Below are 24,244 nucleotides of genomic sequence, written 5' to 3' on the forward strand. Positions count from 1 at the left end.
ATTCCAAACAAGCAGTGGCATGGCGTGGTGTACAACCTGTGGTTGTATATTGTTCATGCAATAATTAAAAATGTGTACTGTCAGTTTGCATTTCTGTTCACATGTAAGAAAATGTAGAAAAAAATGAAGAAAAAAGTAAGGAAACACCTAATGACTTTCAAGTAAACTTGCAATACAAATGTATTTTTAATCACCCAAGATAAAATGGTGCAACCATATCATGGATTATATTAGATTTTTTTTTCATTTGATACATATAGGCTGAGCCACAACAAAAATGTTTAAAAAAAAATAAACAACTTGTGTGTCAGAGCATGTCATGGAAACAAACGTTATGACCATCTATAATCATTTCAAGCATTTACAGAACACTCCTCCACACATTCTTGTCTGGCCTGGTTACAGAAGGCGTGGAATAATCACAGAAAACCATGTGGCTGGACTGATAGGTTGAGTGTCATCATTTGGGAAGGTTTGTTTCACTCAGTCATCGTGCTTCAGCTTTCTGATCTTTCCCTTGTGGCGGTCGATTTCACGCTGCAAGCGTTCGATCTCCTTTTTGTGATGGTCAATTTCTTCCTGGTGATGCTGCTTCAATGCAGCCAGCTGCTCCTGCTCTTTGCGTCTAAGGTGGAAATAAACAGGTCGAGGTCATGACATGACAGTGCACATTTGTTTGCTGTAAAAGAAACACTGGCTTACCTGAAGTACATCTCCTCCTCGGCGGCCTGCTTCTTCCCCATGGCTCCACCTGCCTCTCTGATGGACCCTCCTCCACCGCCACCTTTTCCAGCACCTTTCCCCAGCTCCCCCAGCTAACGTTAATAGAGAAGAGTTAAAAGACAAACGCATTATGTAGTGATAATTGAAACCTTTTGTATGTAAACGACCCAATTGACCATAACTCCCCCACCCTCCATTGTGAAGGTCATGGTTTCATTTCACTCAGACCAACAGCTTGCTTTGGTACTTGAAACTGTTGGTGGTAAAATGATCCAATAACCACATATTAAATACAAATTTAACATGCCAACATCTCATAATTAGACGAAACTTTATGCTTACAGTCCAGGAACAGCATGACTACAACATACAATCACGTCAACAGCCAACTGTCAAACGCCCTTTCATGCAAAGAACGGTAGATTTGCGGTAATTATTTAGAAAACACAATCAGAAACAGCATCATATCGGCCTTTTCTGAATGCGCTTACCTGGTCTGATGACATTCTCAGCTGAGAAGAGACAAAGCTCCTAATGTTAGGCCTCAAAAACCTCGCCATCTTTAACTGGCACCACAGTTGGGCAACTGCGATCATGTCCTTGTCCACAAAAACACGCCACAGGACGGCGCCATTATCATCCTCACGGGGTCAACCAATGAGAAAGCGAGCACACACGCAGCGTTGTCATCAGCAAAGTGCAATATCTACAGCATTTATTGTTTTGTAGTATTTTGAACATGATTAAAGTTATTGTGATGCGAAAACCAATTATTCCGCCTGACAACACAATGGTATGGTCTGAAAGCAGCGTGACACTGCACGTTTTCTGACGTCTGCGTGATCAGCTGACCGCACGTTCCGGAGTAGCATCAAATCTATTTCTCCAAAATACGGCATAAACAGAAACCTACACTTGAAAAAATAAAACAAAATCCTCATACCAACTGAGGATAATGTATTATTTGATTGGTTGGGAGGAGAACTAAGTAAATCGAGCAAAAAGTGCGCACATGCAATTAGTTGGCTGTAGTTTGTTAATGACTAGCAACAGTGCAGTATAGCGGAAAGCAGCAGTAAAATACGGTTATACAATATAAACAGGTTAGCTTATGATCTTTGGAAGATCATGTGTCCAAGTCTCTCAGATTCGTGTCCTGATTGACTTGTCAGGCGGTAATTTCAATTGCATTCCTTGTACAAGTAGTTTTTTTAAAAAAAAAAAAAGAGATTAGATTTAGCAAATATGTGACACTAACATATATATTTTTTCTTTAAAATCATCTTTATTTTGAAAGTTTACACGCCCTTTTTTTTTAATAGCAAATCACATATTCTATATTATCCCTATTAACAATTTACTGTCTGGTTTTCTACCTATATATTTATAAATCAAATTACGTCAAGAGTTTAGAGGCTGAATGGATCTTAAAACAGAATTCAGGGATCATGTCAGGAAACTACATATGTACAGGTTTAAGGCAATTTTAAAAAGCAGGAAAAGGCAACATTTTTAACAAGTTCCACTGTGATAATGTGCAAAAAAGAACCGAAATGAAATAATTTAAAGGCTATAACAGATTTAACAAAGAAAATGCTGGTAAAAATCTTACTAGTAGCTCTATAGGCTGCCACATGTAAAACAACTCAAACATGCAGAAAAAGCACAAACTTACCTTTCAAACCTTGTGAAAATCATCAACCACAAATATCGCCTACAAGGAATTTATTGAACAGAGCAAAGAAAAGCATACAGGTCCCTCTCTGAACAAACCAAATGCTGGCGTTTGAGGTCTCCAAACCTAACAAGTACTTGCATGCCAGGTTTACTCTAAAATGAACCAAGAGAAGAAACTAAGATACACGGTGTGAACTTAAAATTTCAAAACACATTTAACCGGCTTTTCAAAATTCACATACGTACACTGTTACTGTGCAGACCAAATTACATATGTACAGGTATAGTAGGAAACATAACGCAAGCATTTTACAAAAAGTAAAATAAAATCTCCCTCAATGGACTTAAGAAAACAAACATTTAGCCTAAACTGAAACACTACGTGCTGCTCATTTTAAGTCAATTTATTTAAAAAAAGAATAACTAAAAGGGGAGGTCCTTGCTTTATTTTGGTGACATTCATACAGTCCCTTTTTGAGAAATGAAGAATTTGAGTGGACGATCAATTGTGTTTTTCTCTTGAGCTTTCCCTGAAATGTTTTCTCACAAAGAAAAGTTTCACCCGAGAGACAAATCAAACCCTTTAGCCTGTGTACCTGCAACAACCAGTGTTAGGAGCGCATGTTCAACTTGTTCATGGATTCTATCATATCAACAAAACCCAAGATTATAGGTATAACTGAGAGAAGAAAAAAAAAATCACTCATACCATCAGCCATTAGACGTCAGACAGTCTTTACATCTTTGTTTTGGAATCAGATATTTTCTCATTATGCATAAATAACTGCACAAAAGTGTGAATTGTGCTCCGACAGTAGTTTTTGCTCAGCACACATTGCCCTCAAGGTTTGATCTCAGAGACAGCATTTGAGGACCTTAGTGAGAAAGGGCAGAGACTTCGCTTCAGGGTTTTAAGGCTGGCTCATCCGGAAATGTTTAAATTTTGATTTAAAAACAAAGGTTTAAATGGGAACACAAGAGAAAGCATGGCAAGAGAAAGAGCTAAAAAAAATGGATAAAACAATATAGGGGTTTGGTGGGGGGAAAAGTAGGATGCTTCACAGGGCTAGGAGAGGTCTGCGGAGGCCCTTTGGAGGAGGCAGAAGTCGCTGCTCCCCCTTCCAGCCCCGTCAGTCCTGCTTGACATTGCCCAGTGCTCTCAGGCGCTCCAGCAGGGGAGGGTGGGAATAGTGCCACATTGAAAACAACCAATCAGCCACAGGGAAACCTAGGTTGTCCTTATTGAGCTTGATGAGGGCTGAGTAGAGCTCAGAAGCTTTGCCCATACTCCGGGCAAAGGCATCTGCCTGGAACTCAAACCTGCGGCTCAGGACCGTCAAAAAGAAAGACAAGAGCTGCAAAAATTAAATAAGAATGATGAGAAAAATCAAGGTTGCAGACACAAAAACACCTAAATCAACATCTCTCGCTCTCAAAATTACCTCATTGTATGGGGAGAAGATGAACTGGAAGATGATCATCAAACCTATCAATGTGGGCTGGCTGTCATTGAAGTCAAAAGCCACAAACAGCTCCTTCCGTCCGATTAAAACGGCAAACAATGAGAAGCACAGGAAGGAATTCATCTGCAGAAAGAAAGAAATAAGATTAATTCTGCACATGTACATAAAAAAACATTTGCTATTGTAATAAAATATAAAAGAATTTCACCTGACTGATAACAATATTCTTGACAGTATGACCAAGCTTCCAGTGACCAAGCTCATGACCCAGCACTGCCAGGATCTCTGGGTTGTTGCATCCTTGTTTCTTGTTCTGCAAATAAGATTGAGGTCAATAATACTATACTACACATAAAAACATCGTTAAAAGAGTTACTGTAAACAGGTCTTACTGTTGGAAGCCCTATTTAGCACCAGCCAAAATTTCAGCCACAATAAAATAACACTAATTTAAGATTTTGGAGCCATGTTGTTGATTTAAGACCAAGCAAGAACTTCTCTCAGTAGATTACCTTTGGCTTGGCTTTTGATTCAGGGGATGACTCGTCACTCTCTGGTTGCTCAGTCTGAGGCTCTCCAGACTTGTTGAGAGGCGAGTAGTCTTCAAGAAGAGTGTCAAACAGCACAATGCGTTTGTTCTTGAAAAAGCCGTAAAAATAGGCATTGCTATGAGATGAACGCTTGGATCCTGGAAATAAAAAACAAAGACCTGTGTGAAGACCTACACAAATACTCCAAGTGTAATTAAAAATGTATAAGCAATTACAGTCTAAATTGATGGTTAGATATAGAGATGATTATCATAACTATGTATTGCGTTACCTTCAACAACATAAACCTTAGTGAGGGGGAAGCTTATACTCTTCGCCAGAGCCTCGATGTCAGTCTTTAGCTCTCCTTCTGGCAAAGGCGTGAACTTGTCAAACAGGGGAGCGATGTAGTCAGCATAGATTGTCACAAGAACCTGAGCACATTAGAGAACAGCAATTTCATGAGCTGTTAGCACATTGAAACAATTTCTGCAACATGTTTTTCCTGTTTGTGCACAAAGCACGAACCAGAGTAACAGCCAGAGTAAACAGCCAGGCGTAGATGAAGAAGTAGTCTCCACCAATCTTGATGATGTACAGGAGCAGCGAGGTGACAGGTAGCAGGATACACTGGGTCACCATAAATTTCTTTACTGCATCTTTCAGGAAGAACCCTATTGTCTGAGCAGAATATAAGACAACATGTAAATAAACTTACAAAAGTGTGTTCTAATAATTAGTGCAATTGTTGGTCGGTTGCAGTCACCAGTGTACCTGCTGGTTAAAGCCATGCTTCTCCTCGATGACAAATGTATTGTACAAACTCCAGGGGAGTCCCGTCACAGCACTGAATAGAGTGGCGAGCGTCAGAAAAACCAGTGACTGGGTGATCTCATACTCCGAACCCAAACCAAAGCGGGCCGTGACAGAACCAGCAATGTTCCAGAGAAATGGAATTCCACCCAGGATCAGGATCAACTAAAACGTTTTGAATTATGGCATTATCAATTTACAAGCCTATTGAATATATATATATATATATATATATATATAGACATTTAATTAACTTACCGTCCCTTCAGTCTCGGAATACAGCCCTGACCAAAAGCCAAAGTTGCTCTTGTCAAGCTGATAAAGACGTGACTTTTGAAATGTTTCAGAATCAATTATCTTCCCCAGTTCTGGAGGCACATGTGTTGTTGTTCTGTATATCTTTCTCTGTGGAGCATAAAGACATCAGCAATCGTTCTGTTGGACCCTACAAAAACATTATAAAAAATTATTTCGTTCTTTTTCTGTTATCGCATTAGTGCATTAGCACGCTGGATAAGGGAGTTGTGTTCCCCAAATATTTGATTATAAAAATGACTAGCTTTTGGACACATTTTCAGGAAATCAAATTGCTAGTGCTGTTCGGTTTTCCAGAGGAAACAAAAACATTCACTTATGTCTCATTTAGTTTGAATTAGACACCACCTCGGTAGAAACTTCTTGGTGGTGTCTGTTAGCTGACATCTGTTTTACTCACCTGTCTATAAGAAAGGTATGCCTCCCACAGATACACTGTCCAGGAAAATCCCAAAACAGCATAAAATATCTGCTTCTCCACCGGTAGGTCAACTATAGATTCCAACATTTTTTGGTTTCTTTTTGGCCTTTTCTTGGTGAAGGGGTGACTAGCTGCTAGTAGCTAAAAGGCCAATGATACTGTATGTTGACCAGCCCGAAACCGATCAGTAGTTAGGAACTACTTAGCTTTAACTCAGCACAAACGTAAAAAAATATTTTAGGAAACTGTCCCTGTGTTATAATGACAGATACCGACTACAAATCAGAACTCGGAAATCTTTGCAACCAGTTTCCATTCATAAGCCAAGGTTTTAAAGCTAATATCGTTCCATTCGTGCAGCGCGTAGTGTGTCAACAAAATCCACCCCTCTAGAAACAGCCGCGAGAGCATTTGGTTCCGCTGCGCTTTTACGATTCTGAATCTAAATTTAGAATTTCGACCAATAAAGATCGGTCAAAAGAACCGTTAAAACACTCTTGGCCTTTATAAATATTTACAATGTGCTGTGAAAATGAATAGTGAAAAATACTTTCAGACAGTACTGTATTCAATTTTAGCCCTTATGATACAAGTTAAACTGTTATACATAACTATGTTAAAAATGTTTGATCACTGCAGCATATTTATGCAAAATAAAATGTATTATATGTAAGAAAAAGTGGTATTTACATATTTTTTAATTCAATGTGCAACACATATACCTATGAAATGATAGTTCTTTATTAAAAAGGTACTTTTCTTACACTTGCTTTGGTAATGTAAACATGATTCCAATGCCAGCAAAGCCACATATACTTCAGCACAGACAACCAAGACATCCACAATATCCATCATTATCAAAAATTATCGTTCTCATTACTCCTTCCAACAAAAAGGACTCATCACATTTCCATGCGCTCCCCCCCAAAAAATCACCTTATGTGCTATTAAATTAAAATACATTTTCCAGCATACTGTAAACAAATATCACTTTACATAATTAAGAAAGTAAAAAAGATTATGAGAAATTCAATGGATATAACATTTCCATTTCCTGTTCACTGCATCCCAACACTGGTGTGATATAAATCGGTGAGATAACAAAACACTCAAGTGATTCTAGGAAGTAAATGCTTTTTTTGTAGTCACAATAACACATCAGAAAAAGGCCTTGCAATATGCTACTGACCATTTCTAGTCTTTGAAAGTGTGTATATCATTCTTGGAAAACTACAGTATTTACAGTTAGTTGTTTTTAACAAAAGGTATTCCATATGCACCGCTCAGGGTTTTTTCTTCAAGTCTTAAATGAAAAAGATCAATGCAAATTGTAAATGTAAATTTTTAATAAAGAAAAATACTGACTGACTGATGAAAAAGAGAACTGCCAGAAAATAACGCTTCTTAAAACTAACTTCCCAGAAGTAATTTGGAATTGTTGGTTTCTGATGGGAAGAGATCAGGGGTGGTGGTAGTGGTGGCGTTGCAGCACACAGGCCTTTCCAGGACCACCACAGGTCTGAGGTACTGAAGCTGTTTAATAGCAAGGTCTCCGCACCCAGCCAGGGCTTTGTCCAAGATGGATTTTATGTTTTGGACTGAGTTGAGGTCTCCGGTCACAGCATGGCGCTTCGACAGTGGGGAGTAATTACGTTTGCTGCGGGTCAGAGAGACTCCCAGCTGGTTGTTCTCTTTAACGGAACAACTGCGTCTGAAAGACTCCCGTCTCACTGGACCCTGGTTTTTGTCTTTAGTGGTTGTGTCTTGTATATACTTCAGAAACGAGCTCTCAAAGCCGACTGGTTTATAGGCTGTGATGTCAAAAGAAGGGCTACAAGGCTGAGTGTCTTTCAGATTTGGTGGTTGTTCAGAGAGTTCGTTTTTCCGTTTTAGAGGCTGGCGTACAGGAGGACTAGGCAGCAAGACAGAGCCATTCAACATTTTCCCAACATCTTTGGAAGGCAGCACATCATGGAAGCCCTCTTCAGTAGTAAAGCGCAGCGAGTATGGTGGTGAGAGATCAACGGTGACAGGACGAAGAAGTGGTTTGATTTTCTCCCAGGATAAACCCTCTGGCTTTGGACTTTTAGGCTTTTCTACAACTGGCACCTCAGAGTGTCCATTGGCGCTTGGCTCGCCATAAAGGACTTCATCCGCAACAACTAGGACGCCGTTTCTCTCAATCGGTGGTGGCTCCTTTGCTTCTTCCTCAGGAAAAGTCAATGGATCTGGTTCCTTCTCATTTGTGTCTGACTTAACAATGTGCGCACCCACGGCCACAGGCTGCCCTGCGTCTGTGCTCTCTGGCTCAGCCTCGCATTCCATCTTAAAACCTTCATTAGAGACGCTTGTTCCTGTTGCCGTTAATCTGGCAGAATTCCTCTGGATCAGCTCCTCCAGTTGTTCGGCATTAAAAACAAGTTTATCTTCATTCTTCATGAGATCTTCCCGTCGCATGAAGTGAACTTTCAAGTAGTGACGATGCAGACTTCCCATGTAGGTGACGACGGACTCGCAGTCTTGAACCATGCACGGATAGGCCACTCGCAAACAGCGGTCTTGGCACATCTGCAGAGCTTCTTCATAAGACCTGAAGGTAAACTGACTGTAGCCCTTTCTTTTAGACACTTTTTCTGATGGCACTTTTCTTTCAACCACATCGTCTTTATTAGTTTCCTCAATCTGGGGAGGCACTTCAGGTTCTGGATTCAAAGTCTCAGCCTTAGTAGCGGTTGAATTAGGCTCTTCGTTTTGGGGACTCTGTGGTGCAACAATGACGTTGTTTTGACATCCAGCAACTGTTTTATTGTGAGAGCTCTGAAGTCGTACAACCAGTGAATCATAGTATTCGCAGTGGCTGTAAAGCATGTGTTTTTTTAGGGCCTCGTTGTGGTTGAACACTTTTGTGCAGCCTTCGTATGTGCACTGGATTACCTCTGGTGGTTGGGAGTGGCAGTCCCGGGTGTGTCGTACTAGGCTGCTTCTAAGGTGGTAGGACGCTTTACAGTTGGCAAAGTGACATTTAAATTGGGGCTGAGGTTCATCCGAGTTCGAAAGTGGCCTTTTCTTGGCGGGCTCTTTCCTGATTTCTGGGCTGTGATGTTCATCCTCATCTTTGTCCAATAAAAGCTGAGAGCGATTGTAATGGTGCACCAATTGGAGGTGACGCACAAGGCCTCCCTGGGTGGAAAATGCAGCGTCGCAGTTTTTTGCGACACAATGAAAGGGTTTACTGAACTTGTCCAATATGTAGCAGAGGTTATTTCTGGTTACCACACGTCGGGTTCTGACCTGTTGGGGGGCCCCGTCGCTGTTTTCTTCCTTTTTTTCACCGTCGTCATGGTTCTCTGGGTGTTCCTCTGCTTCCTCTTCAGACAGAAAATGATTGTCATTGAAGTCATGAAGGTCAGTATCCATGGAGTTTTTTTTCTCTTGATGGTGCGGCAACTCGTGGACTGCATTCTTTATTTTGACATGATGGTTTGCCAAAGGCTGAGATTTAGGCTCAACAACAGACGCGCAGCTTATTTTGTCCACCAAAGTTTGACTCATTTTATGCGTATGAATGTAGTGGACCCTCAGAGCATGTTTCTGTCTGTGGCTCTTGGAGCAAAGATGGCACGCATAAGGTTTAAAAGAAGTAGCTTTTAAAGAAGTCAGTCTTTTTGCTTGTTCAACAGTGCGACCGTGTTTAGTGCTGTAGTGTCTCATTAAACTGTAATTCTGAGCAGTCCTGAAGTCACATCCACTTATCTCACAGATGTATGGCTTGGCACTGGCTAATGTTTGCAAACTGGCTTCATCATCTGCTGCTAAGGTTTCTTCAGTCTCGATGTCTTCTTCAGGATGCGGTGGGGACATTTCAGGAGGCGTTACAGGAGGAGACTTGGCGGGGGCTGTCTGATGAAGGGATAACTGCGATGCATTAGGCTCCAGGCTGGACTGAGAGAGCTCGCTTGACACAATACCAGTGGAAGAATTCAGATCTAGTTTACTGAGCATAAGAAGGATTTCTTTCAGAGCATCGCTTTTTGTCTGGAGGCTCAATGCATTTGTTTCACTGCCATGGGGCAGGGTTGTACGTTCATCGCAAGGCTCGACAGGTTGAAAGTGAGCCGAGGGCTCATTTTGTCCCTTATGTTCAACATCTGGCTCGTTGTCCTTTAGTGCCCCCTTGGATTTTGGGTCTCGCTCTTTGTCATGCTTGTGTTCTTTATTCTCCAGCTTTAGGTGTTCTGGGTGGGCACATTTCAGATGTCTCTGGACATCTCTGGCTCTGGAAAAGGTCATGCCACATTTCTCAAAGCCACAGGTGAATTTGCTGCCATCGAAACAGACGGCCACCAGCGTCATTGTCGCTTTCGGCTCCTCAGAATCGCAGCTCCCTAAAGAAGAGTTCAACATATCTTCATGAGCGATCTCCTCTGTGCTGTCAGCCCGGCTAAAATGCGGTGGCGCTTCTCGAACAGTGTTGAGGAGTTTCTGCTTTGCCTTCTTCTGTGCCTCGAAGTCCTCTTCTGAGAAGGTGATGTTGTGTGTGGATAAATGCTTTATGAATTCCTTTTTTGACAGATAGTATTTTCTACACTGATCGCTAACGCAGGTAAATGCTGCGTCTCTGAAATGCTGTGCTTCGTGGTGATAAATTTGGCCTAAATCGGAGTAGGTGACATTGCAGCCGCTCAGTTCGCACTCGTAGTTGAGCTGATAGCCGTGGGTTTGTTTGTGTGTGACAAGCTCATTGGATGAGCGAAACTGAGCGCCGCAGCCCATGACCACGCAAGCATAAGGCCGCTCGCCATAGTGGAGTCTTCGATGTTTGCGGTAATGGTACGCCGTGGCGAAATGCCGTCGGCAGAAAATGCACTTCTCTCGCTTGTCTCTCATCTGATGAAAATGCTTCACGTTTTCGTCGCCCTTGTGTTCAGACTTCAAGTGGACGTACAAGTACTTGGAATGCTTAAAAATGCGGCTGCAGCCGGTTCCCGGGCACTGATACTCGTCTCGGTTCTGCAGGTTAAAGTGCTTAGCGATGTATTCGAATGTTACGTGCTCGTCTTCGTCCACGGGCTTGTCTTTCACCGTTTTGGCCTGTTGCACGATGTGCTGCAGCACATCTGGATCGTGTGTGGATTTATAATAAGACATTAAGGACGGGTCGATGGTGATCTCCCCGGGCTCGATATCGTCATCCTCGTCCAGCTGTTTCTGTGAACTCTCTTGTTTAACTGCGTTGGAAAGAGGTTCTTCTTCCTCAATGTGTCTTTTCACGTGAGGAACGAGATCCTTCCTGCTCTTAAACTTTTCCAGACACACGGGGCAGGTGTGGCAGCCATCCTGTGCATGCCTTTTAGAGTGGTGGATGATTTGGGTGTCAGCGATCACCCTTTTACATATCCGACAGCAGAATTTATGCTTCTTCTTGCAGGTTCCTGCTGGACTTTCTGATAAATTAGAACTACAGACATTTTCATCTTGCTGTTTGTGACTATCAAGGGTTCCATTTAACCTCTTTTGATCAGACTCAAGTTTAACTGGGAATCCCTGTAGCTCAGGTTGTGAGTCCTTCTCTTGCTTGTCAACTGTCCCCTCCTCTTCACTTTCTGACTCTGGCATTAATCCTAGAAAGGAGCTGCAGTGGTACTTAAGAGTTTTCCAGTCCCAGAATTCAGGATCGAAGGGCCAGTAGGCTTTCAGTACAAGCAGTAACTCGCAGCGCAGCGAGTTGGGAATCACTTCATTTTCCTGGTCATACTTTTGATCAGGACGCAAGTGGAGTTCCTCGAGGCGGCTGAAGACCTCTTGGTTGGGCCCCAGCAGGAACTCTGTGAGCAGGCAGGCACGTAACACCTCCAGGTCATCGGTAAGAAGACGAGACACTGTCTTGCAGATTGAGATCCTAGTTTCTGTGTCATCCTGCTTTGGAAGTTGAAGGGCTTTGACACAAAGCTCTACTGAGGCAGGCACCCCAATCTCCTCTGCCTGAAACAAGGAGAATAATAAACACTCAAACTCCCATAAAAACCATAATTTATATATTTTGCATGTGATTCACACATAACTTTTATTACATCTTAACCATTTATGATGTGCTGGAAACTGTAGTATTTCTACCCGTCTGTGTACTTCAAACACTTCATTCTTGATTCATGATTCCCTACACTGTGGAACCTATGGCTGGCTTTTTAAAGATCAGAGGCCACAACCGTTTCTCCTTACTTGTTAGACAACCATCATTCATTCCAGGCTGCTGTTTCAGCGGTGGTGATACGAATGCCGAAAGAGACTGGTGCTGGACTCACCTCTGTCTGAATAACACGAACCAGAGAAAGTAAATGGTCAACGGTCTTGGCAATAGCACCGAGCTGAAGGCATCTATCCAGAAGAGACATCAGCGAAGGGTCGATCCTCCTCTGAAGTTTACTCCATAAGAGAGTCAACTCCCTTTGAATTCAAAGCAAAGAACAAAACCAAAATCACTCTTGTGATTTTTTTTGTTTATATTCAACTCACAATTTAGACAGTTCACTTATTTGTTTATACAGTTAAAGTGCTCACCATGAGCAGTAAAGGCTCTGCTGCTGAAGCTGCTGGGTCAGAAAAGTTGTGCACAAGATGTATGCTGTGTTTTCTTCTCCCTCCGTCTCCAAATTACACGTGATCTCCAGGACGTCCTTACAGTCCAGCCTGGATATCTAAAAAAAAGAGAAAATTGAAAGAGCTAAGAATTGAAGAAAATAACTTCTTAACAGGTAACATCATTTATGCAAACATTTGAATTATTGTTTAGGGCTTCATATAAACCTTAGGATCCTCTAAATCCGTTTGGAACTATTTTTTATTAGGTCACAAAATTTGAAGACGCTGATACACTTGTTTGTGTCTTTGTTACCCTTTATAACACCTTTCATGGGAATTCTTCACCACCAGAATTTATGCTGTGACTAATTTTGGCTGCTGCAACGTTTCAGTAACTGAACATTAAAATTTGCACAAATGACTAAAAGAACAAAAGCTAAAAAAAAGTGCAAATAGCAGCAGGATTTCTTTTGTCTGCAGAGATAATGCAGCAGGATAATAAATTCAACAAAGAGAGAGAAAAGGGAAGCATGCAACAGCAGCTGCTCAGTTTCAAAACCCAAACCTCTGATTACCATTGTAACCTCCCAACAAAGCAGGGCAAAGGAGCGTGAAATAGAGATATGAAGCCATCGGGAGAGCAGATAACCACGAAACAACTCTGATTTTGGGCCACTTTACTATTAAAAGAAAGCAGCATGCACAGTGAACCTTATAAATACTGTACAGAAAAGATCTTTGACTTGGCTCTTAAAAGTCAAAGTCAAATGAGAAGCTTAGAGTCTGAAGATTAGGCTTTCAGAAGAAAGGTGGTCTATCACCAATCTTTTTTCTCTGTAAATGAGGAGAAATTAAAACAGAAGCTAAAAGACCTGAAAGACCAGACCATTGTTATGTCACTGGAATGAAAAGAGAAATAAAATTCCTGGTACATTTCACTGATTAATTCTCAATATTTTGAGAAACGGAATCACAAACTGTGTTTTTGAAATGCTTTTCTGGTGAGACAGCATCTATTTATATCTTTGATCAAGTGATGACATCTATTTTTAGCATGTTCTATATCTAATTTGGAAATGTGCACAGACTTTTTATTTTTTAGAACTAATAAACATTTCCTATCATGAGGAAGCAAAAACTTCTAGCACGGAAATCATAGCCAGCTGATACCGCTCAGCATGTCCTGATAAAACTCTTTCCAAAATAAATACCTCCATGATGGCTTCTTCATTCGGAAGCAGATGACAAAGCAATGAGACGTAAGTGTGATGAAATGTAGCCTGGTTGGAGATGAAGCTGCATTCAGTGCACGCTTTGGCCAGCACCACCGCCTTGGCTATCTCGCCCATCTTCTGCAGGTGTTTGACCCGCATTTCCATGAAGCCCTCGCCCTCCAAGCTGATTAATGCTTCCACTGGCAACAAAGAAAGTCTGGTTATGGAGGGTAGTGAGAAGTCGCCACCTGAGGACCTAAATGGCTCCGCTAAACTGACCTTCTTCTGCACTGGTGGGTTGGCCAGTGAGGAGGGAAGTAAGGACAGAGTTGCTCCACGCTCCACCCTCTCCTGTGATCTGAAGTAATGCCTGGAGGTCTGTGCTGCCATACTGTAATAATGTTTCATGGGCAAACTGCAAAAGAAAAGAGACTGTTCATTTTTTGCATTGATTCTAACATGCAAATCATTTCATTCTCTGAAGCAAAGCTGGGCTATTTCATGATAAATGTCAATTATAATTGTTTGCAGTGAATCTATCCCTCACATGCACACATCAGTCAACAGTGACACTATATAAGTGGGCAGTATAACTTGAGGACTAGTAATAAATGCTTTACATATGGATGATACACAATATGCAGGCAAACAAATCCACTGATATTGCCTGGGATCCTCCCGTGGAGCTATTTTAGTAAATCACAATACTGCACCTGAACTGAATGATGAAACTGAACCCAGGCCTCAAATGGGATTTCATTCTCAGGCACTGACAGTAACAGTTCGAAACAGCTCCTGCAAGACACAAAGTTGATATTTACAATCACCTCTGACAAGCTGACAGACATTGAAGAAAGAGGTCATCAGTGACAAAAAAGTTAGCATTTTCCCTCTATTCAGGGCCAAAATGAACATAAATAAATAAATAAGAAAATGAAAAACTAAATATTTGTCATTCTGGAGCACCTATATTCTATGAAATCTAATGAAGTTTAGCAACATCTGGGTTTCCTGATACTCTAAAACCATCATCTCATTTTGTGCTCATCTTTTTATCTGGGTTACAAGGGCAGCTATTTAAACAGGGAGGCCCAAACCGTCCTTCCTCTCCCCAGCCACTTTTTACAACCCCTCTGGGAGCTCACTAGAGCGCTTCCAAGCCAGATGAGAGACGAAATCCCCCCAGTGCGTCCCAAGTATGCCCTAATCAAACAGCTGCCACATGTGAATTCAACACCTGAAGTTGACGGCAGCCCTTCTCTCTGCTTTGTGTGTCATGTAGTAATTAGGAACCAGAGCACATCTGTCCTTGAACCTGCTTATCATCTAATTGCCGTTTTCTTTGTTAAAATATCCATTGTGGGTTGAATGGATAAATCAAACTCCATGTTCTGCCTTTCTACATCCTACTTCCTTCCAACTTCTTACAATTAGATTCTTTTTACCCTGGAAGCACATGACATGAATACAACTCACGTAAAGAAATGCTGAATATATACCTCATGCAAAGCACCAGCAACTTGCAGGTGGAACATTTGCTCTCAAACATTTAAATACTAAAGAGGTCGTATGCAAAAACTGCCCAGTACTCACAAAGCTAGCCTCTTCAGAACAAGAGCTACTCTGTCGGACTCCGCAGTGAGGAGGGACCGGGCTGCCGCAAAACAGTTTATGGACAAACAGTAGGCCTCAAGAAGAGGAAGACCATGCTCGATAGAGTTCCTGCTCCCAGCATAGTGCATCAGTGCCTATAAACACAAACAAACAGGAAAATGTAAAGAGTGAGGAATAACATGAGGGAAATAAATGAGATATCTGTCAGGGTGAAGAGGGGTTATCCATCTGGGGAGAGACCCACCTTCACCTAACTGATCCCAGCTGAAAATCTCTCAGATGTGAAATGCTACTGATTGGGTCTAATGGGACACAATTTTACAGAAAAAGATGGTCCTGAAGCCTTTTAATAGTGTGCTGTAAACAAAATAAACTGGGGTTCACGCACAAACACGCTCCTCTATCACAGTGTGTGTTATAATATCTGTCCATATATAAGTAAAATTAAAATGCCAATAGAGATTTGGAAATCAATTCTGAGACCTACTGATTCAAAATTTGCAATGAAAAAAAATGCTTTAATGACTGATGTTTAAATAGTGCTGGGATCTCTCCCCTGGTGCAGAGGAGCCAACATGGGGGTCTAGTCAGTTCAACACCTTGGATGGAGTGAGATGCATTAAATCGGGTTTGTTACAACCTCCCTGGAGTACTATTTATGAAACGGTAGGAACCATGCTAGATGGGACCAAAGCAAATCCCTGACGTCTTAATCCACAGTACACCCTCAAAACGAGCAAAAACTAAGGTCCTTTGAGAGTGTACTAATTACATCCAGACAACTTCCAAACTGATCAAACATAACCATAAAACCAGTTGGATATTGCTGCTTAATAGTGACACAGTGCAGGTTGCAGGGATTAAAGGTCAAAGGGCTGCTGGCTAATGTGTAACTCAGTGTAACTGAGGCACGATACATTGTCTGAAGCACATTTGAGTATCTAACCAATTTCAACATCAGACAACTTAAATGGTGGAATAGAGCGTTCATGCTTTCATTTCCCGCACAACTTTAATTCTCTGGGTGACAATCACACTTACAGTCTATCTGAGCATACGAATAAATGCGACGTTGCTCCACTGATTTTGGACGCTGCATCAGATTCAAACGTGAACGAAGGCACAAGTATGAAGCGCACATTTTGGCAAATTTAAGACAGATGCGCCCCGCCCCACACAAACGCACGAAAATACGGACCATAGCATGTGCGTGCAAAGATATTTAAAACTTCGTCTTCGTAGAGAATGGGTGATAATGGGAAGGCAGGTCATTATGTCATTAAAAGTAACCCGAAGCAGCGTGCATGGTTTTCCTACAACGGGAACTGTTTTTGACAGGTAAATTGCTCTGTGAAATGATATGCAGACGCGCGTATGAACAATAACACACACGGCGCTATATTGCTCCCCGCTTGTCCACAAACCCTGCACGTTTTCGGGCAGCTAGCGAACCCGCAGCCGATCCAGATAAGAGTGAGGGCGGCAAATGAAAATGAAAACAAATCGTGGCTGAGCTAGCGATATTAGCCGTGCGGTAGCTTGAAGGTAGCATGTACACATTACCTGACAGAAGTTGTCGCAGTACTCTGCCGAGGATGCAACGGATATATCTTGTTGCCTGAGCACGTCTTCAAAGGCTCTCAGCGTTGCAAGCAGTGTTTCCATTGCAACCAGAGTGTCCTCAGTCGTGTCCAGGGCCCGGCTGCTCCATTCGTTCTCTGGTTCGACATTATTCTCCGCCATCTTCGCTCTCCACCAAAGCGCGTATGCAGTAGAGTAGAGTCTGATAACGCCTTCACTGACTGTCGGAATATTTAAAGACGACTGACAAACTTCTCACTACAATACACAAGAGGCCCCAGTTTGTTAAAATCTATTTTTCAGTGTGTTTATAACTGCTCTTGAAAGCTGAGGTAGCGATGAAGGTATTGGTTATTGCTGCAGATTTTAAATCATTTTAATTCAATTCAGTTGGCTCTTTGAGTTGTCAGTTTGGAAGGTTAGATTTTATAAAGCTTTTTCTCTCACATGTTATCCCCTAAAATGTAATCTTTTTGTTGGTGCATAAATTATTTAATTAAATGACAGTACTTTTATTCTAATCGAATCTCAACGCCGTTTGCCTGCAACAGTTCTGATGGGCACATAAATGCAACACAAAGATAACGAAAGAGCATTAGCAGGTCACTATTCTTATTTTCGCATTTATTCTAAGAAATTTTTAAACTACGTCGATGACCATTTTAAACTCATATTTTTTATATATATTTAACTTTGGTTTGGCTTAGCAACATTATAAATAAGTTAAAATAATATAATTTGTCTGTAATTCATAATTCTGTCTTATTATCAGATTTTTTTTCTCCAAACTATTTTATCTATCTATCTATCTATCTATCTATCTATCTATCTATCTATCTATCTATCTATCTATCTATCTATCTATCTATCTATCTATCTAACTGATTGGCGCCACCTAGAGGTGTAACTCTGGTATAACGCCACGGTCTTTAACCCGGAAGTACAATTGTTTCCTCTTAGCCACACGTGTGACAGTAGGTAAACAGAAATTGTTGTACGGGCGACTTCTATAAGTATATAACGTGTATTTATGACGTTTGTTCTGACATTTTAATATAGCTGGATATTTTACTACTCTGATAATGATTTGTTGCGAAATTATCATTCTCCGATACATAACTTTGTAAATTTGGGCTTTTCGTTCTCAACAGGCTTGTTAAGATTGACTTGTGGGTATAGTTTACACATGGATACATCGTGTCATTGTACTCAGCTTTGCTTTTTTATATAGCTTTGTAATATATTAATCTTGTGTCTCAATTGTGTGTTTTCCTTGTGGTATGACAGACTGTTTCGTCAAATCTACCATGGGGAAATCTAAACAAACGGGTAACCACAACAATGGCAGAAAGAAGAACATTGCTAAAACTTGGAAAACGAAGCGCAGAACCAAAGACCTGGATCAGATCCACTCCGATATGAAGCCAGACATTGCAGCAAAGCTGCTACATCAAGAAGTGGACTATGACGTCACAGGCTGCGCACAGCATTACTGTTTACACTGCGCGTAGGTTTTATTTTTAAATAGAAGGTTTTGGGCTCCTTCATTAATGTCTTGCAAAATAAATCCTGCTTTTGAATGTCCACTTAACCTGTGAACAACTCATATCTTGCAGGCGATATTTTGTGGACATGAAATCGTTAAAAGATCACTTCAAAAGTAAAGTGCACAAGAAAAGGTAATACAATATATGTATGCCACCGATAACTAAGACTATGACATTATTATTAAATATTTTTCTCTGTAGGTTGAAACAGCTCAGGGAGGAGCCCTATACTCAGGAGGAAGCAGAGAGAGCTGCAGGTATGGGGTCATACATCCCTCCAAAGACAGTGGAAGTGAAGACACAGTCTGTGGAAGAGGACATGGAGTAGCTGCTTATATCTGTGCTGGACTGATAAACAAAATCTCAACCTAGCTGTAAACCTAACTTGGAAGCATTACCATTGAACTTGGTAATGTATAGTGCAACTTATAAATGGTCCATGTAAATATTGCATGTATGGTATATCAAAATGTGGAATGCCAATAAATTTTAACATTGACATACAAAGAATTCCTTTTTTTTTGGACAGTATCAGATATATGTGCCACATTTCACTCTGAAATTGGTGAAATTATTGTTTAAATCTGTAATTAAATATGTAAATTTGTAGTTTAAATATGTAATTGATGTTTCACTGGGGGGAAAAAAATCCTGGAAGAACAATGCTAACACCATCCCATTACATAACAAGCAGCTCACCGGCGTCTGACTCACCAACCTATTGTGACTTACACCCGTACGAACATCATCAAAATTTATTTGAGTCCATTATCATCTCCAAAGACATTTCACTAAAGTTTGTTCAAAACTTTTAGAATTATTTTAACAGGAAAACAAATGCCTGTTATCACCTTGGCAAAAGTAATCATTGCTGAATCAAAAATAAGGAAACTTCTGGTTGTTTCTCATCTTGCCTCATCTTAACTGCTTTATCCCTTTTGGGGTCATGGGGAAGGTAAACAATGGGCGAAGGCTGGGTCCATCCCTGGATGAGTTCATTGCAAGGCCCTATATTAGCTTTTGTGGGCCCTTTATTAGCATTTGTGGGTTTGGTACCTTGCTCAAAGGTACCTCAGCAGTGCTCTGAAGTCATTCTGGCACCTTCCCCTAATACCAGAACACCTTCCATGTTTTGTCTGTACTGGGGCTCGCACTAACATCCCTTTGCTTCTCAGCCCACGAGACTGAGCTACCAACACCCCTACTTCCGGTTATTGTTTCAAAATAAACGAATTAGTGTCCTCGAACCGCAACTCTTGACACGTTTAAGCCAAATTTGCTATAGTGTATACAGTATAGTGTTTATATATGTATATTATTGTTGCATTAAATAAGTACCAATAAATAAATAAATACCAATTTACTTTTACTTTGAAATTGCAACCATATCCGTTTAGCTCTTGGTGTCGTTTGTTCTTTGACGTATCTGAACCGCAGCCAATGGTTCGACATTGGTAGGGGGTGAAATCTGTGCAGCTAAAGCTAAGGTTCCATAGCGTCACCACGGAATGCAACAGCTGGGGAAGACACAACACACTCGGATAAATCATTTGCTGGAAAATTCACAATCCGAAGGACACCTTTCTGACCGTCATTTCATGACAATGCCGTCATCACAGTAGCCGCCGCTGAGATCCAGGATGGCCGCAGACGTGGATAAAAACACCCCCGAAAATGGGAGCAAAACCCCGCCGCATGCTGGGAATGCGAACCCGGGCTCTAGATCGTGGATCTGCAAGGGGCTGTGGACTCTCATTCTTGTGACTGCCGTTCCACTTTTTGCCTTCGGGGTCAAGTATTATCAAGATGCCCACCTCTTGAAACGTCACGTAAGCCACACATCTGAAACGCAGTTGTTTAATGTTGTATTTGTTGAGCATATCGAGTAAAAGTCTTGTAAAATTCTTGCAAAACAAATGTGTTTTATACTGTAAAACAAGGTGCATTGCATATGTATGTTAATGAGGTTCGGCAGTCTGATTAATGGTGGAGGGAGTTTTCCCACATCTGCAGTTTTTGCACCCCTGTTTCTTTTTATGAGTGGGGCGGGACTGTGCCACAGCTGGTTAAACTCAACTTGCTTTAATCCAAGCTTTTATTTGACTAGAGAGGGTCTGAAGTTTAGAAACTCCCACCCACCCTTCCCTCCATTGTGTAAGGTCTTGCAGACACGCATCTGTCTGGAAAGGTCTTATTGAACATGTGCAAGGAATCTGTGGCCTCTGGGCTGATCTCTATCCAGCCAGCTAATGCTAAATGAGTGCTCGGACTCACATGGACACAGGACAGAAAAGCACATTTGTACATTATTTCAAGAGATCCAGGTCACTGTCCCAGATTTCAGGCTGTATTGAAAACCCATGATGCTTGTGTAAATGAGGACAAACGTGTATGTTCTTCCAATAGGAACAGAGCATTCGAACGCTGGGCGCAGAGGGACATTTTCTTTTCTCTTCCTTAGACATTGACCATGACCTTTATCTCAGCGCAGAGGAGTTTAAACCTATAGCTGAGAAACTGACAGGTATGCCGCTTCTCCTGTTATTGCCCTTTTGAATCTCACCTACAAGCCTGAGAGGATTTTTCCTTTTGGCCTTCTGAAGGAATCCTACCCCCCGTAGAGTTTGAGGAGGAAGAGACAGATGAACTCAATGGAGAGACATTTACAGTGGAAGCCATGATGCAGCCTCTCATCCTAGACTCCATGACAAAAAGCAGGGATGGATTTCTTGGGGTATGATGATTTCTTATTTTCTTTTGGTGCTGATTAACACATTGGAGAGCCAAACTTTTTAAAAGTAGTGGCACAATGGCTTGGTTTTTGGGTGGTAACTGGAGTTTATCCTTCCTCTGCAGGTGTCCCACAGCTCTCTGAGCGGCCTGCGCTCCTGGAAGAGCCCAGCAGTGCCTTCTGCTTCCTTCTCCGCCAGACAATTCAGGGTTTTCTTACCTCCAAAGAATAAGCTGGAGGTAGGAAACACGTGGTGGCTTATTCCCAGCGAGCTCAACATCTTCACCGGCTACCTGCCCAACAATCGTTACCATCCTCCCTCGCCGAAAGGCAAAGAGGTATTTGTAAAGAGCACTCATGGGTCCCTGACTGGAGTGTGTTTATTAACGGGTGTTGCTGCCCCATTACAGGTTCTCATTCACTCCTTGTTGAGCATGTTCCACCCTCGGCCCTTCATCAAGTCTCGCTTTGCCCCTCAGGGCACCGTCGCCTGCATCCGTGCCAGCAATGATTTTTATTATGACATCGTGTTCAGGTGAGGAGCCCCCTGGCAGGCAGCATCAACACAATGAATATATTTATGTCCCACTGACGCTAAACGTGTGCATATTTTCAAGCTGAAGGAAATTCAGTGGCGACCAGGAAGAACATGAGCCATTATAAGTTGGCGGAAGTGTTGAAAAGTGCATGTAAATAAGCTGATGACACATTAAAATCAGGGGGCAAGTTCATTTACTCATTGATGCAATTTTCCTCCTGCAGAATTCATGCGGAATTCCAGCTCAACGAAGTTCCAAACTTCCCTTTCTGGTTCACCCCTGGGCAATTCACTGGCAACATTGTTCTGTCCAAAGACGCGTCCCACGTCCGACAATTCCGCCTCTATGTCCCCAACAACAGGTGAGTCTGTGGCATGAGATTGCTGCTGTAAGTGTCTTTGTCAGTGACTTCATTGTGATCTGTCCCGTTCCCAGGTCGCTAAATGTGGACATGGAGTGGTTGTACGGTGCCAGTGAGAGCAGCAACATGGAGGTTGATATTGGATATCTGCCACAGGTACAGCTGCAGGGACGGGTGTCTCTGTTACAGCAATGATGTTTCACCTCAGGGAAGGGAGTTTCCTGACGTAGGAAGCGTATGTGTCCACAGCTGGAGCTGCTGTCATTGGGCCCGTCCACACCCACTGTTATCACAGATGAGGAGGGTAATGTCATCGACAGCAAGGACAGCGGCGAACCGATCCAGTTTGTCTTCGAGGACATCCACTGGACATCGGAGATCAGTCATCAGGAAGCTGCTCAACATCTGGATGTTACCTTCTACCCATTCAAGAAGGTAAACACCCATTGTTTATTCAGCACACAGCAGAGTTTAACCCAGGAGATCACTTTTTCGGCCGCTCTTTTCCAGGTGTCCTACCTGCCATTCTCAGAGGCCTTTGAGCGAGCTGAAGCAGAAAATAAACTGGTGCATTCCATTCTGCTCTGGGGAGCATTAGATGACCAGTCCTGCTGAGGTGAGAAAACTTATGCAAAACCTTTACAGAGACTCCAGTTACAGCACTAATATCTATCTGCCCTCTGTAGGTTCGGGGCGAACTCTCCGGGAGACAGTCCTGGAAAGTTCGCCCGTCCTGGCCCTGCTCAACGAGAGCTTCGTAAGCAGCTGGTCTCTGGTCAAAGAGCTGGAGAGCATGCAGGTAAAAATCCCGTGACCCAGTTCTCTGTACTTTGTTTAGATGTAGAGTTTTTCACAACCTATTTGTCGTCAGTGTATTCAGAGTTTTTTTTCCTCTCAGGCTGACGAGCAGAACCATGTGTTGAGTGAAAAGGCCCGATTACACCTGGAGAAGTACAGCTTCCCTGTGGAGATGATGGTGGCGCTGCCTAATGGAACTATAGTAAATATTTTACCTCTTGTGCAAGTAAAAAGTTGTTATAACATTTATAGATGGTCAGAGATTTTGAAAGCCTGTTTGTTGGTGCTTGTGCTAGGCTAATATTAGATTAGTAGTACTAGTTCCGATCTTTTTTTTTAGAGCAAATTCTTTGATTCTGCTCAGTTCTACTTTGAACACTTCATACAGCTTCAGGGCATATAAATCAAATTATGCATGTACATTTACAATCTGTGATTGGTTCTAGGTCCACCACATCAATGCCAACTTCTTCCTGGATCAGACAGCCATGAAACCAGAGGAGGATGGCACGCCCTTCAGCTTCTCGGGCGGGTTCGAGGACCCTTCCACTTCCACTTACATCAGCTTTCTAAAAGAGGGACTAGAGAGAGCCCGGGCGTACATGCCACAGTAATGTTCATGCAGAGGAAATGATTAGTAATTCCTCGGGGACCCTTAATAAGGAAAAAACCCTCCAGTGCTTTTTCAGCTCCTGAAAAAAACATTTTGGCCTTCTCTCATCTTTGTTACTATTTATTGTGGTATCTCTTTTGGTTAGTGTTTGGGGGTTTTTTTACAGGAAAACTGTGGCCTCCTAAAGCTATTGTTACTGACAGTGTGGTATATTTTAAGATGCTGTGGTTTTTACAGTGAGCAGCAGCATAAATCAACCAGTCTGTAGCTGCAGACAAATGGATGCAAATCCATCATAACACTCAGAAACACATAATCCTCTCCTCTATTCTGGGGTGCAATATTCAAATGAGGAGCGAGTTTTAACACTGCTGAGCGTACCCAGAGAGGGAATGTGGGCGGGTGATGCCTTTTCAGTCATGCTTGAGCAGTTTGTGAAGATGTTGTCTTAAAGCTCTCTGTGCTGGGCAGCGTCTGATGTTTCTGCTGAAGCCTGCTGCAGGAGAAATCCTCCTCCACCTCGGGGCACTAAAGCAGGGCAGACTCAATACAACTGTGGTACTTTAAAACTAAAGCTTTGTTTGCTGTTTGAATGAGTATTAAGGATTTGACTGATTTTTTTTTAAGCCAAAGACTTACTACTACGTAAAATAAAGAAATCTTTTCCAGATGACAGTGTTGTTCTTTTACACTTGTGACTTTAAAAAAAAAGTCACAATCTCTGG

General features: G+C 41.9%; 4 protein-coding genes across 8 annotated transcripts; 2 read left to right on the plus strand and 2 right to left on the minus strand.

The window, feature by feature from the left end:
- Positions 1 to 153: 153 nt before the first annotated feature.
- On the minus strand, positions 154 to 1,370 carry atp5if1b (ATP synthase inhibitory factor subunit 1b). Its single transcript, XM_003962497.3, has 3 exons — positions 1,215 to 1,370; positions 703 to 815; positions 154 to 625 (listed from the first exon to the last, which is right to left on the minus strand). Exons 1-3 carry the CDS (start codon positions 1,317 to 1,319, stop codon positions 484 to 486), a joined length of 360 nt encoding a protein of 119 aa, XP_003962546.2. The 5' UTR covers positions 1,320 to 1,370; the 3' UTR covers positions 154 to 483.
- Positions 1,371 to 2,431: 1,061 nt separating this feature from the next.
- On the minus strand, positions 2,432 to 6,348 carry zmpste24 (zinc metallopeptidase, STE24 homolog). Its single transcript, XM_003962496.3, has 9 exons — positions 5,922 to 6,348; positions 5,465 to 5,611; positions 5,168 to 5,371; positions 4,922 to 5,074; positions 4,686 to 4,827; positions 4,376 to 4,551; positions 4,072 to 4,176; positions 3,843 to 3,986; positions 2,432 to 3,755 (listed from the first exon to the last, which is right to left on the minus strand). The coding sequence occupies exons 1-9, from the start codon at positions 6,027 to 6,029 to the stop codon at positions 3,531 to 3,533; spliced, it is 1,404 nt and encodes a 467-aa protein (XP_003962545.1). The 5' UTR covers positions 6,030 to 6,348; the 3' UTR covers positions 2,432 to 3,530.
- A 1,956-nt stretch (positions 6,349 to 8,304) lies between these two features.
- znf593 (zinc finger protein 593) lies at positions 8,305 to 18,981 on the plus strand. Of its 5 annotated transcripts, none has more exons than XM_029830367.1 (4): positions 8,305 to 8,538; positions 18,218 to 18,437; positions 18,547 to 18,609; positions 18,679 to 18,981. In XM_029830367.1, exons 1-4 carry the CDS (start codon positions 8,424 to 8,426, stop codon positions 18,803 to 18,805), a joined length of 525 nt encoding a protein of 174 aa, XP_029686227.1. In that variant the 5' UTR covers positions 8,305 to 8,423; the 3' UTR covers positions 18,806 to 18,981. The 5 variants fall into 5 exon arrangements, with proteins under 5 accessions (XP_029686227.1, XP_011616372.1, XP_003962544.1 ...); XM_011618070.2 differs by lacking the exon at positions 8,305 to 8,538 and adding an exon at positions 17,815 to 17,904; XM_003962495.3 differs by lacking the exon at positions 8,305 to 8,538 and adding an exon at positions 17,818 to 17,908.
- Positions 18,982 to 19,898: 917 nt separating this feature from the next.
- selenon (selenoprotein N) lies at positions 19,899 to 24,189 on the plus strand. The gene is made up of 12 exons (XM_003962710.3): positions 19,899 to 20,306; positions 20,884 to 21,001; positions 21,081 to 21,211; positions 21,334 to 21,546; positions 21,619 to 21,743; positions 21,971 to 22,108; positions 22,183 to 22,264; positions 22,358 to 22,543; positions 22,619 to 22,724; positions 22,795 to 22,907; positions 23,007 to 23,108; positions 23,353 to 24,189. Exons 1-12 carry the CDS (start codon positions 20,118 to 20,120, stop codon positions 23,518 to 23,520), a joined length of 1,671 nt encoding a protein of 556 aa, XP_003962759.2. The 5' UTR covers positions 19,899 to 20,117; the 3' UTR covers positions 23,521 to 24,189.
- Positions 24,190 to 24,244: the final 55 nt, after the last annotated feature.

Source organism: Takifugu rubripes, chromosome 2 (assembly GCF_901000725.2).
Source record: "Takifugu rubripes chromosome 2, fTakRub1.2, whole genome shotgun sequence".
Taxonomy (NCBI): domain Eukaryota; kingdom Metazoa; phylum Chordata; class Actinopteri; order Tetraodontiformes; family Tetraodontidae; genus Takifugu; species Takifugu rubripes.

Bases quoted from the DNA above. Each gene is read 5' to 3' on its own strand.
- atp5if1b (XM_003962497.3), bottom strand. From the start codon at position 1,319: ATGATCGCAGTTGCCCAACTGTGGTGCCAGTTAAAGATGGCGAGGTTT. The intron at 816-1,214 runs GTAAGCGCATTC...TATTAACGTTAG, and splicing joins TGAGAATGTCATCAGACCAG to CTGGGGGAGCTGGGGAAAGG. The intron at 626-702 runs GTAAGCCAGTGT...TTTCCACCTTAG, and splicing joins GAGGAGGAGATGTACTTCAG to ACGCAAAGAGCAGGAGCAGC.
- zmpste24 (XM_003962496.3), bottom strand. From the start codon at position 6,029: ATGTTGGAATCTATAGTTGACCTACCGGTGGAGAAGCAGATATTTTAT. The intron at 5,612-5,921 runs GTGAGTAAAACA...TATGCTCCACAG, and splicing joins CATACCTTTCTTATAGACAG to AGAAAGATATACAGAACAAC. The intron at 3,756-3,842 runs GTAATTTTGAGA...TAATTTTTGCAG, and splicing joins TCTTCTCCCCATACAATGAG to CTCTTGTCTTTCTTTTTGAC.
- znf593 (XM_029830367.1), top strand. From the start codon at position 8,424: ATGCAGACTTCCCATGTAGGTGACGACGGACTCGCAGTCTTGAACCAT. The intron at 18,438-18,546 runs GTAGGTTTTATT...CATATCTTGCAG, and splicing joins CATTACTGTTTACACTGCGC to GCGATATTTTGTGGACATGA. The intron at 18,610-18,678 runs GTAATACAATAT...TTTTCTCTGTAG, and splicing joins AGTAAAGTGCACAAGAAAAG to GTTGAAACAGCTCAGGGAGG.